Source organism: Haliaeetus albicilla, chromosome 27 (assembly GCF_947461875.1).
Source record: "Haliaeetus albicilla chromosome 27, bHalAlb1.1, whole genome shotgun sequence".
In the NCBI taxonomy this organism is placed as follows: domain Eukaryota; kingdom Metazoa; phylum Chordata; class Aves; order Accipitriformes; family Accipitridae; genus Haliaeetus; species Haliaeetus albicilla.
In genome coordinates, this window is record NC_091509.1 from 3,443,344 (window position 1) to 3,456,776 (window position 13,433).

General features: G+C 42.1%; 1 protein-coding gene across 1 annotated transcript in view; it reads left to right on the forward strand.

The window, feature by feature from the left end:
- Positions 1–12,137, forward strand: part of ETF1 (eukaryotic translation termination factor 1) — a 28,553-nt gene extending 16,416 nt beyond the window's left edge. Inside the window, exons 4-11 of the mRNA XM_069772920.1 lie at positions 181–320; positions 3,638–3,776; positions 4,735–4,925; positions 5,453–5,582; positions 6,378–6,533; positions 7,112–7,176; positions 8,429–8,576; positions 10,017–12,137. Of these exons, the coding sequence (XP_069629021.1) occupies positions 181–320; positions 3,638–3,776; positions 4,735–4,925; positions 5,453–5,582; positions 6,378–6,533; positions 7,112–7,176; positions 8,429–8,576; positions 10,017–10,099 (1,052 nt within the window). The 3' untranslated portion in view covers positions 10,100–12,137. The remainder of the gene's footprint in view (positions 1–180; positions 321–3,637; positions 3,777–4,734; positions 4,926–5,452; positions 5,583–6,377; positions 6,534–7,111; positions 7,177–8,428; positions 8,577–10,016) is intronic.
- The last annotated feature ends 1,296 nt before the right edge of the window (positions 12,138–13,433 follow it).

Consider the following 13,433-nt stretch of genomic DNA (forward strand, 5'->3'; position numbering starts at 1 on the left):
ATTAGTTTGTTTTGCGTTGTAGAGAGCTGGGAGGGAATGAGGTGGGGGAAATAGAAAGTAAAAAACTTGGGAACTTCAATTTCAACTCTGCCTTAAATCTCAAGGCCTAGTAGTTAGCTTTTGATGGGTACAGCTTGCAATATTTCTTAGTGATCTAAAATTGCATTGTGTCCTTTATAGTACCTCCAAATGGTCTGGTTGTTTACTGTGGAACAATTGTGACAGAAGAAGGAAAAGAGAAGAAAGTCAACATTGACTTTGAACCTTTCAAACCAATCAATACGTCGTTGTATTTGTGTGACAACAAATTCCACACAGAGGTAAGAAGTCTCCTATTGCCTGCTGGTCTTGCAGTAGTCAAAGTCAGACTGCTTTGCTAGACTCACTGGAACAGTCCTTGGTGTGCTTGGGTCCACAGTTTGTAGAACAGCAGGCTTTAATTAAGACATCCTGCTGGTGAAGCCACTGGATGGCTTGTGACTGGCTAGTATTCAGAAATATGTGATATTTCCTAAAAGGAGTTGAGATATTGTCCAGCTCCTACTACAGCTGACTTTATGGCCCAGCTAGTAACTGCTGAGCTTGTGTAACCCACAGACATAAGCTTTTCTCTGTAACTGGAGGCAGGTTTTTTTTTCTTAACCTTAGAGCCCCATAGATGTTATTCCAAGTCAGGCCTTAAAGTAATGCCAAGATAATATTAGTGTTGCCAGTCTTGATATCAGATGTGTTAACTGAGACCTGTGATGGAGAACTGGCATGTGCCTAATCTGTCTGGGGTAAAGTGGGATTATTTTTATCCAACATCTACCTATCTTAGTTAAATGAATGGTTTGAGGCATATTTAAAGTAATGTGGATTACACTAGTCTCAACTGCATGAAGTCAGTTCATTGTGTCTGTTTTGGCTCTGTTGGCCCTTGCAGAGGTCTCAATATTTGTGGTGGATGACTGGCTGCCTTTCATGTCTATGGCGTTCACCACGATAAATGTGTGGACTGAGACTTAATTGCCTGTCATCAAATCTGTGTGACATGGGCTTGACAGGCCCTTCAGTGATGTAGTTCTGCTTGTTTGCTTGGGTTTTTGGAGGTCTGATCCATGATGGGGTTTCAAAGGGTAAGAGTAGTGCAGGAAGGAAGGGTATGCTTGTTGTGCAGGTGAGGTACATCCCTATTATTCTGTCTCCCCATCAAGGATGAAATCCCAATACATCTTTGACCTACCAGGAATAACAAAACTGCGCACAGGTACAGCTCTTGAGTTCTGCTGAGCCCACACTTCCATAGGCAATTGAAAGCAAGAGGTAAATAAGAGAATTCAGGAGAGAGCCAGAGGTGCAAAGCCAAGGGAGATGTTTGTCCCTGCAGTTGTTGGCAGCGGGTAGATGGTGGTGGGTTGCCTTCTGCCCTATCAGGAAAGGGATTAATTTGGTCTTGGCTGCAGCTCCTGCCTCAGGGCACTGATTCAATACAAAAAAAGTAGCTGCTGCCCACTGGGCTGTTCCCAGGAGGCAGCTGTAAATACACTCTTGCTGGTGTGTAGCATTGCTCAGCAAGAGAGTGGCAATAACTTGAGAGGAATTTGTGGTAATTGCTGCTGATGATGATGTGATTACTAGCGGCACCTTTCTCCATGGGCTGTTTGCTCTCCTGTGTCTCTTGAGTATGTGATTATTTTACTTGGTATTGTCTGCACTGCAGAATCAAATCTAGCTGTAAAAGCCTCCCGTATACTATGCTGAGCAACGAGATGATGTTAGCACTGAAGTCTTGATTTATCTGTCTCATTTGGTTGTAGAGCTGTGCTTTTAACCCAGTGATTCCCCCCAACATGCAACTAGAACTCAACAGCTAGGGCATCTGGCTCAGTACATAAGCAGATTTCCTATGAAAGTGAGGGTGTGTCAAGGAGCAGAAAAAGGATGTGGTCTTCACCTTTAGGCTGAAGCTGGAAAGAGGAAACTCAGCCCAGGTTGAAGGCACAGAATAAAAGCAATAGTCCCTTTTTTGTGCTTGGTAGGTCAAACAGTGGAAGTGCTGACATAAAACGAATGAAGAAGAAACTGAGGGAATCACTGATCATTGGATACTTTATTAAAATAAGAGGGAACCAAGAACATCAGAGCTGTAGTTATCTGCTGCCTGGCAAGAGTATCTGATAAGATTTCCTCTAGATATTTTATTGCCTGTGTGAAACCGAAGTAACTTCCCAAGAGGGATATGAACCCTGATGTGTGTCTGAAGGGTAGGATTTACAATGACTTATTTTGATATCTTGGCTGGAGCGTTCATTCCAGTCACACGATTTGCTTGGCTCTGTCCCAGTTAAATAGATTGCAATGTAATATGCCACTTCCTCCTCTCATTCATCCCACTGCTGAGGAATTAATACAGAATATTTATTTTGGCCAGTAGATTCCATTAAACCTTAGTGTCTGTTTCTTTTAAGCTTGAAAGCTGTAGACTTGGTTGTGTGGATTTTGGATAAAGATGACTGATGGTTTTTATTCTTTCCACTCAGCCCAGTAATCAAGCTGGCAGGTGTGCAGGGAGTTAAAGGTCCTGTGCAGTAAACCAACACCATCACTCTTTTGGTATTAAACTGGTGACTTAAAACAATCTGGAATTTGACAAGTTCTCCATCCTGCTGATGTGTTTTTGCCAGCCAGAAAGAGGATTCTTTCTATTACGTTTATTGGGCATGTATAAGTGAAGTGTGTGTGTGCTGAATGTGCCTACCTGCTCAGGCTGCCCTTGAGGGAACAGCAGCTGACAGATCCTCTGGAAAAAGGAGCGTGGAGTTTGGGTAGTTGTGGGTGTCCCACACCACCAGAACCAGGACTGGGCAGGAAATTGGACAAGAATGACTCAAACGCCTTGATACTAAGCACTGCTTTAGTTGTTAGTCAACTTAAATGACCTTACAGGATGAATTTAGCTGCCCTTTCTAAAGGGAAGAAAATTGAAGGATAACTTCATTATCCAGCAAATATTATTGCTGTCTTCTCTATAGCCAGTTATGCACAGGACGATTATGGCTGCTGTTACTTAACTCTGCTTTGTAAGGCTGAATTTGTCATAGCCACTGTTCATCATTCTACTTTTGGGACTTGAAGTCAGCAGGTGGAGCAAACCAGTATTTGTGGTAGCTGGCAAGTTGAAAGCTGGTTTGTATTGGGGCTTTGTAGTATAAAACTGACTGACCGGTGAACTAAGCAAGTTCTGCTTTCCTGGCTGGAATGCTGGGAAAATTACTCTTCCAGTTTTGCCGACCAGAGAGGTGATGCAGCCCTGTAGAAGTGTGATCTGTTTCACTAACACTTTCTGGAGCTGGTCTTTAGGGTTTTACTATTACACCTGCCTGTGAAGTCATATGATGAACTGGTAATGCTGTGAAAATTGTTATCAAGCTTAAACATTAGTTTTCTTTGTGCTCTTGGCAGCATTGTGTGAGAGAGTAATCAGGGGTAGTCTCAACTCTTGAATCTGCTGCTCTTCCTATAGTGTATTTGCAAAAATAGCAATGACACCTATGGAACTAAAATTTATTGAGGTATATTGTTTCTGGTAGTCTTTCTGAACCAGAGTCCTTAATAAACTGGTGCTTACTGCTGACAGCATCATTTTCTGTTCCAGGCTCTTACAGCGCTACTTTCCGACGACAGCAAGTTTGGCTTTATTGTAATAGATGGTAGCGGTGCACTTTTTGGAACTCTTCAAGGAAACACAAGAGAAGTCCTGCACAAATTCACTGTGGATCTTCCAAAGAAGCATGGTAATGCACCAGCCCATCTCTAGACTGTTTGCAGCAGAATATCATGGGATGGGATGCGAGGGTAGAAGCAGGGAACTTGGCCTGTAGATGTTTAGTTCTACTCAATTCTTTGCTCCCCTGAAATCTGACAGCAAAGCCTCTAGTCTGAGCCTTCTGTCAAAATTAATGAATCACAGTAATGTGATCTTCTTAAAGTGGCTCTTCTTATTTTTTGGCACATGTGACCCTTTACTTGGTTTTGGGACAGTCTTAACTAGATACTACTAGCACAAGTAGTAATACTACTTGGTAGCATCTTTAAAGATTGCATCTGATGGTGTTGCATGCAAACCACAGTGAAAAGCAAGAAGCTGTTCCTTGCAAGAAGCACAGAAGTCTAATGGAGCAAGCAAAATTCTAGTTCTGTTACACGATGCTGTATTGTAGTGAGCCACTGATGAATTCAGCAAATTGTCTGTTAGCTACTCCTGGGTTACCATCCCTCTCTGTAGATTAGGATGGGACAAAATGAAATAGAAACGTCTCCCCTGTTAAGTCTCTGCAGCAGACACTGCTGGAATGCATTGCAATGGCAAGAAAAGTATATGAGGCAGTGTAACAAAGGAAATTGCTTTTAATGAAGATACAGGACATAGAAAAATGTGTACAGATGTTCAAAATTTCTATAGAGAGTTACAAGTTTGTACAAAAAGAAAACAAAACAAAAAAAACAAACAAAAAAACCCCATATTGCCCTCTGTGGGATACATGGAGAAAAATCTCTTGCTGTGAATGAACTCTCTTTATTCACTTGCTGTTTCAATGAGTGCCCCTGGCTCTGCTTGTGGCAAACTAATTCTGAAGGCTGCATCTGCCCTTGGCTTCAGTTATTCAGGGCCCAGTTGGGACCACATACTAATAATCTTCCTGAAATGAAATGACTTCTAAATTGCTACCTCGCATCTGTTCTTTCATAAAGGTAGAGGAGGTCAGTCTGCCTTGCGTTTTGCTCGTTTGAGAATGGAGAAACGACACAACTATGTAAGGAAGGTAGCAGAGACAGCTGTGCAACTGTTCATTTCTGGCGACAAGGTGAACGTGGCTGGTCTCGTTTTAGCTGGATCAGCTGACTTCAAAACTGAATTAAGTCAATCTGACATGTTTGATCAGGTGAGTGGCCTTTTCTGAGCAAAGCCCAAATGTTTAAGCCGTCAGTAGTAACATGGTGATATTAGTAGTAGCTCTGGTTTAAGATGCATCTCAGGAGGAATGTAACTTTGGCATCTTAAGTGATTTGATCAAAACTAAAAAACTGATATATCCTAGAGAGGTCTCCCTTTCCTAATACCTCCTGCAAGGAGGTAGGATCTCCTTTTCTTAGTAACAGTGCTAATAAGAAACCTGTCCTGCCCGTTTTGGAACTGGTGTTCATGTTCTCGGTGTTCCCAAATCTAAAGTAGCTTTATTGGAATTAAATTCCACTAAACCTAATCTCTGTGGCACTGTTGCCTGAAAATTGTGCTTCAATATTAAGCATTCAGAGGTACCTCTGACTCAGAACTTCTGCTTGCAAGTGAAGCAAAATAGATTAATACCGTGACTCTTGCCAGGTACTTATTCCTGTGGCATTATGAAGTAGTCTTATGGCAGTGCTGTGTAACAGACTCTTTTTCATGTCTCTTCTTTTTCTTGTTTAGCGGTTGCAATCCAAAGTGCTCAAACTAGTTGACATTTCATATGGAGGAGAAAATGGATTCAATCAAGCAATTGAGTTGTCAACTGAGGTCCTCTCCAATGTGAAATTCATTCAAGAGAAGAAACTAATAGGTACGTGACTACATGCTCAGCCTTTTCCTGAGCCAGGTATGCTTGACTGAATGTGCTGATCTTGCTTAAGACCTCCTGGTAATGCCTTTGTGTGCTGCCTCAGCCCTGCAGTGCTTTCTGAGTTGAGCTGAACATGACTTGTAGTGCTTCTTTCTGTTACCTGGACACTTTCTCCTATGCTGCAGGACTTCAATGAGACTTTAAGGAGTGGGGTTTTTTGTGGTGGGTTCCCCACCCCCAAACTTCTTGGATCTTCTCTGCTTAACTTTTCATCAGAGATCACCTTAGTTTCAGGCATTCTAGTAACATTTGGGCGAGAGGGGAAAAAATGCCTCCTCAGATTGTTTGCATCTTCAGCAAGAAGAGAGTTAAGATTTATTTTGTTTTAAGATGGCAGTAGAAATGATCCTTTGTTTGACTGTCAGCAGACACACATTGCTAATCTGAAAGCACAAGAGGGCAATAGTTAACAGTAGCTACCTTATACACTGAAAAGAGTGAAGTTAAATGCTGCCTGCTGGTGGGTTAGTCTAATTGATTGTTTCATAGCTAAGGTAAGCCTTTCAATGGGGTTAGATTCCCAACAGGGCAGTGTTTGATGGAGTTGACTTTCTGCTGATGAATGTTGTAAATTACATGCTTTGACTTGTTATCATATCCCTTGCTTTCTTCAGCAGCATTGCAGTCTCCTTTTCCAGTTTCTTCTTGCATCTTGCATTCAAATCAGGCTTGTTAAAAATCCACGTGGCATGATCAGTGTTTGTGACAATCTCTTTCGTTGTATCCTGGCTGCAGGACGATACTTTGACGAAATCAGTCAGGACACGGGAAAGTACTGTTTTGGTGTTGAAGATACACTAAAAGCTTTGGAAATGGGAGCAGTAGAGATACTGATAGTCTATGAAAACCTGGATATAATGAGATACGTTCTGCACTGCCAAGGCACGGAGGGTAGGTAGCGCTTCTGTGAGACTGAAAGGTCTATGAGAGTTTAACACCTAAGCCATCTCACTTGGAAAGATTACACTGGAGAAGCTCCCTAAGCAGATCTTTAAGGACTTAGTCAAGGGGGTGTTGTGTAGGCAGGTCACTAACTTGCAGCTTCCCAGCTACTCTGGGGGGAAAGTCAGAAACTAGCAAGCTTCCACTGTGGAGAAAGAATTCCAGCGCTGGGGTGGCAAGTTGTCACAGAGCTAGCATGAAACCTGCCTTTCAGTTGTGTAAGTTTGTGTGATACCAGTGCATTACAGAGGGGAGACTGAGTTTCCCTTGTGGCCAGAAACACAATTCTTATTGATTGCAGACAAACCATATGCCTACAGCACAATCTCTGCCTTTTTTGGATTTGGCACTACAGTTATTCTCTACTAGTGTGCCCTGTTTGGTTTCCCATAGAGCTTCAGTTAGAAAGGCAGCATCAGTGACCAAACCCTCTGCGTTGTAATTGCTGGTTGTTGTCAGTCTCTTTCTGTCTTTAATCTGTATCTGATAGTCTTATCCAACCTAATTTTTTTTTCCTCCCTTCTCAGAGGAGAAGATCCTGTATTTGACACCAGAGCAAGAGAAGGACAAATCCCACTTCACAGATAAAGAGGTATTTCAGCTTTGGGGCTTGTAGATTTATTCTTAGTGTACTGGTGCAGTATTCTGAATATCTGAGCTTAGTTTGTCACGAGCATGTGAGCATGATGATCTTTCTGGCACTCAGATGAGACTTCAAGACAGTAGCCTGTGGTTCCTCCTGTTCACCTGCAATGTAACGCCTGGATTCTAGACTTGCTTTTCTCCAATCTTTCTTACTGCCAATTCCAAGGTCATGTAAATAATTTGAAGTGACAGGCAAAAGGTCTTTGACCACCATCAAACCACCTGCTAGAAGAGTTTGGTAGCCACCATACAACCTGCAGGCTAAGGTCCCAAACTATTATTACTCCCTGCTTATTGTGTACTGATTTGATCAATACAAAGCAACTGTGAGGCTAGAAACTATTACATGGATGTAAGTGCAAGGGAGGGTTTGCTTCTAGATACATTTGAAATGTGGATCTGTCACTCACCGTCTGTGAGGTTTTTTTGCCTGGGCAGGTCAAAAAACCCTGACGGGACGGGAGGGGATCTGTATTACTTTGCAGAGTAAGCTGGGCAAAAAAGTGCAAAAAGGGTGGTGATCTGTCTCATATTAGGACTACCAGCGTAGCTGTTTCCAGCTGCTTTCCCTCCTGGTGGGGTAACTGCTAATTCCTTCTGCGCACAGAAGGTTTACAGTGTTATCTGCAGTAATGTAGTGTTTCTGTGCCAATAATCACTTGACCTTCTACTTAACAAAACTATGCTTTTTGCCTCCGTATTTGCATAGATCAGTATTTCCTAGAGTAAACAGTGCCTTGTTAGATGAGTGGCAATGGACTGTTTGCAGGGTATAAAGCAAATCTAAAGAAACAGTGAAAACCAAGGGTGTAGCATGAGGTGACAGTTGAGCAGTAGAATAAACAAGGCATTTTCTCACCAACTTCTGCAATAACTTCTGTAGTATGGAGACCCAAAACAAGGCCTGTCAATATTTAATTTCTTAGCACCAGAACCTTCTGCTTGTGCCAGCAGTTGCCTGATACAGATGTGTCAGGAATGACTACCACCTGGACCCTGGCAAGTGGTCAGGCTGCTCAAGCCTGTGGAGCATGAAAGCTGTTGTCTATGTGTTTAAGACTGAAAAGACAGTGGTGATGTTTAAGCCAAAGACAACTTTTGGTATGAATTTTCTCAAAACCTAACATGCAGTGACTGTAACATTTTATTTTATTTTATTATTTTATTTTATTTTTTCCCCTCCTCAAATGTCTACGTAGACTGGCCAGGAACATGAACTGATAGAAAGTATGCCCCTTCTGGAGTGGTTTGCAAACAACTACAAGAAATTCGGAGCAACATTGGAAATTGTTACAGACAAATCACAGGAAGGATCCCAATTTGTGAAAGGATTTGGAGGAATTGGAGGTAAACTGCAAGACAGAAATGTGTTTGTATTTTTAATGGTTGATTTGATAGTCTGGTGCCAACACAAGTGGGATTAATCTTACTCCTATTAGTCACAATACCAGTTCAAGAAACTATCATGTTCATCGGGGATCTCCAGGTGAATTCATTCCATATTCAGCAAGATGATGCTGCAATGTTAGGCAGCTGTCACTTTCTGTCTGTGTTCCTCAGATCCCTTTGTCCTTCAGAAGGGCTGTGAATGGCTTCACTCTGTCTCTGCACAGTTGTTGTTTTGTGGCAGAGCATGCCCTGCTGTGTAGAAGTTGGGTATGACAAATACCAGCCTAGTTTCTGAAGCAATTGGGTATCTGTTATTCATCTCCCAGAACTTCCCTGTACTTTGCTCCCCAGTCTTCCGCTTCTTTTCAAAATAAAATTATTTTTAGCCCAACCTCATGGAGAAATGAGGCTTCCGAAATCCTTTGGTCCTTCCCTTGAGCTCACTGACCAGTTTCAGCTAAGTCTGGCAGAGGTGCAGATAGCTTATGTGCTTCAGTCTGACAAAAATCATTAGCAGAGTAGAGCAAAAACACCTGCCGTGCACCTTATTCTCTGCAGATTAGGGATTCCAGGACAAAGCTGTTGCTTATTTGCTGATAAGCCAGCTGTTGCCACTTGCTGTGTTTAGGTTGATGGATGTAAAACAGAGATGAGTGTATTGTAAAGGGGAAATTCTAGGGGCCAGAAAACACCAATCAGAAGGAAGCAAGCTTGAATTGTTTGGCTACATAAGGAGCAAAAGGTTTCTAAGCTTTCAGAGTTTGTAATTCCAGGAGTCATTCCTGTCCCCCCAGATCCAGCCTCTTTGCATGGAGGGATACTCTTTGCTACCGTGCTCCAGTCCCTGTAGACTTGAAAGGAAATACTCCTTGAATACCCTTCACCTAAGTAAATGTTTCCAGGGTAAAGGCTTCCCAGAAACCCCAGTTGGTGTTTGGGGTGGGAAGAGTCCAGGAAGACAGCCACTACCTACTGCTTTTACTCCATTGTAAAGGTTACTTCAGTGCCAGCTGCCTTCTGAATTTAACTGATAAGCCTTTTTCTGAGCAGTTATATTAGGACAAATGATCTGTTACTGGTGGTTTTTTTGGAGATACAGTCCTCCTAGAATAGGCTCAGCTTTTCCAGAAGAAAGCTGGCCTATGCTGGGCAGGTAGGTATTTCTTCTTTTTGGCAATAAATTACATCAGGCTTGTGACATGGATGTGGTGTTTTCACTCTAGCTGCATGTCTGCTGTCGATCATCAGTTTGAGCCTAATTTGCAATACAAGTGCTAAGTCAGTTTCTGAAGATTTGAGAAACTCTTGACTTACAGTAGACAGGGCTTAGTAAACTGTTTAAAATGCCTTTCTAGCTCTTTGAATTTTGAAGAAGCTAAAGCGTGTTGTTTTTACCAGGTATCTTGCGGTACCGAGTGGACTTCCAGGGAATGGAATACCAAGGAGGAGACGATGAATTTTTTGACCTTGATGACTACTAGGTAGTCGACCTGGGTCCGGCAAAACGTGCCTCGCCCCTCCAGCATCCAACCCAAGGAGCAAACTCATGGTGGAAAACACAACAGATCCCTGCCTTAGAATTGGAACATTTCCAGAACTTGATCCACAAGCATTGGATTTAAAAAAGCAAAACCCTACACTTTGATTTGTCATAGTGTCAGTACAGCAGCAAACTACTAAGTTCCTATATGCCACTTTGGACTAATTTAAAATGAATCCCGGTTTTTACTTTTACTCAATGGTGAAATTGGTTGCTCTTGTATTTTATGAAAATGATTTTTTTAACCTTCATGATACATTAACTGCTGTAAACCTCTTCCTTCAAAAAGTAATAGAAGTAAGATCCTACTGGTTTGTTTCTTTTTACTTTGATTGGAGAAATCAATTGCTGCATTTTGCAGCAACGTGACCCATTTACATGGCATTCTCAGCGTAGACTGCAGAAGAAGAAATGTAAGGAAATTGGAGCCATTCATTCTCTTCAAAAGAATGAGAAGGCACTTACCTAGAGTGCTAGCTTATAATGTGTGGCTTGCAAATTCAGATGATTTGGGGAGGCTTACCAGCCAAACATGCTTTAATCTATTTGCAGAAGCACTGCTCTTACAAACTAGGAAATGCACTTCATTGATTGCAATGGAAATGCTGCTGAAGTCTTGGGCTTAATTTGGATTTGAGCAGTGCAGCCTTCAGGATTATTTTTTTTTTTCAGTCTTGACAAAAATAAACATACAATTTAAGTGAAGTAAGGTACACTTTGCTTTGTTTTGTTCCTCAGTAAGTTTCTTTTTGCTTTAGGACTGCGTAAAGTTTCCATGATTATGTGAATTTGAACCCACGGTTCTTTAATGGAAGCAGGTGTTTTACAGGAATAATTGGTAAGAGGAGTCCTTGACTGAAACCCTTAGTACTGGTGCATTTGGAGCATTTGATACTAATATGGTGAACATTAGCACAACCCACTGGGGACATCCATCTCCCAGCACTAAGGCAGTCTGTCGTATTGGCTCACAAGTGTCCTGTAAATCTGATGCTGAACTCTAATGTGCCCTTAATGGGTTAAAACTTCTGCTTGCATAAAGACTCAAGAAAGCTTTTTGTCATGCCTGCTATATAGAATGCATTTCAACCTACTAGAAATGGTTAAGGGTTTTTCAGATGGTATTGCAGGCAGAGGGTGAAGTGAACATTGGCACGAGATAATGCACAAGTCTTGCTTCTTTTGGGGGATTTGGGGGTTCTCTGACAGGCACTCTGACATCACGGTGCCTGGTAGTTCTGTTCTTCACTGGCTCTGTCACTCCTGGTGCATCGGTCAAAAGCAGCTTCTGTTCCAAGTTGCATACCTGCCTATTTTTCCAATAATCCTGTTTCACTTGAATGGAGGGGGAGCTTGTCTTAAAATTTCTGCCACGCTGTTCTTTGAGGTCCAAAATTACTGTCATTGTGAGCAATATAATTTGTAACCCTGGTTTATAACCTGGCAGATGGCTTTGCTGTTGTTTTCACATCAAAGCTGGAATCTCTCACGGAAGGTGTGACTGGGTCTGCCGTAGATTTGCACAAACCCAGGTTTGAGCACATTTGCGGTCTTCACAGCGGTATGTTCTGGATTTTGCCATTGTAAATGGGTCTAATGTGACATGACAAGACCAGAAAAATTGGATGTAAATTTACATTTTTGAATATACTGCTTGTTGTTTCACATGATACATTAGGGTATGCAGCTCCTTTTTGTAGTTTTTATTTTTACTATTTAAGTTTGGAAATGATGCCAAATTTTTGTATTTCTTTAATCAATGTGTTCTCTTCAGTGATATATATTGCATTATATATTGATGTGTATATCAATATATACTGATATGTATTACACTTACACATACAAACACGTTAAATGGGGGTGAAAAATCCTAGCCTTCGCATACTATATAGCCTCTGCAGAGAGATCCCAAGCAGTGATATCTTGGTGTTGTGATGTACAGAAATGGAGAAGAGTATTAAACCATATTTAAGAATATAGTACGGACTCCTGATTTATTTTCTTTAGTCCAGGAAACACCTGCTTTACTCTCAGCTTGGTGCCACCTTCAGGTCAGTACTTGAGTTTTGAGGTAGCTGTTTTATAGCTGGGCTTGAACATTGTGTTTCTTCATCATACTGAGTTGCTCTTTTAAGCCCTAGCAGAAATGTAACTTCAGAAGGGCGAAAAAACCAACAGCCAAAGTTGAAAGAAAGTTGTGCTGTGAGTGTTACCTAAGGTGGTCTTCTGAACAACTGATGCAGATGGAAATATATCCTGCAGGTGCAGAAACCTGCCCTTAATATTCCAGTCACAGAACACCTAGACATTCTTTTTAACAAGCCTTTTCTACCTGCCTCTTCGTGCGGGACAAATCCAGATCAGAAGTGTACTTGCTGCGTGGCCCTGCCGCCTCTGGTTTCTCCTGTGTCCAAGCTAGATGTATGGATGAGTTTCCCAGAGGGGACCTGCCTCCTTCCCTAGCTGGGAAGGCGATATGTAAATGACATCATTAATATCAGAAATTCTAATGGATGCTTTTAATCATCTGCCAGCTGGTCTTGCCTGGCAGTGATTCTCTGGCTGAGGCTGAGCATCTGCCTTCTCATGCCGCAGTACCAGAACAGAGCAGGATCTGTGCCGTGTAGCTGTTCGCCTGTTGCGGTGACGTGCAGGCTCCTACAGCAACAGCTCTTCCAGGGAACTTAGGCGGACTTCAGTTTTTGTACTCGCTGCCTCACGCTGTCTTTGATCTGCAGTTGTAGCAGTTGGGAGAGCATGGCTCACAGTCCTTGGGTCTCCGGATAGCAGAAGTTTTGGAGATGTGACGTTTCTGCTGGAGCAGAAATAAATGATGCACAGAACCACTTTGCTGTATGCATCTTATGCTGTCTACAACCTCGGTACAGAAAACTGATCACCATTCAGTTCATGATGCAGATAAAAGCATCAAGCTGAGATCAGCACAAAATATATATAAAAAAAAATAATCCCATCAGTCAGCACCTGTTATGGGAGAAGCTATTGCTTGCAGAAAACTACCCATGCAGTCTCACCAGGTGGTGTAACCAGGCATGTGTATGTATATTGTTTTCAAAAAAAACAGAGATATTTCTCAGTTAACCCTTTAAGTGGCGGCAACAGCAAACCTGGTTTCTGTTTTTCAGTTTTGCATTCCAAGGGAAAATGAGGAGCAGAGAAGCCTGGCTGCTGTGGAGGGATGCCCGAGAGCTGTCTAGTTCAGTGTCACAAATACTCCATGCCAGACATGCTTGGAAGCTGCTACTTCCTCACGT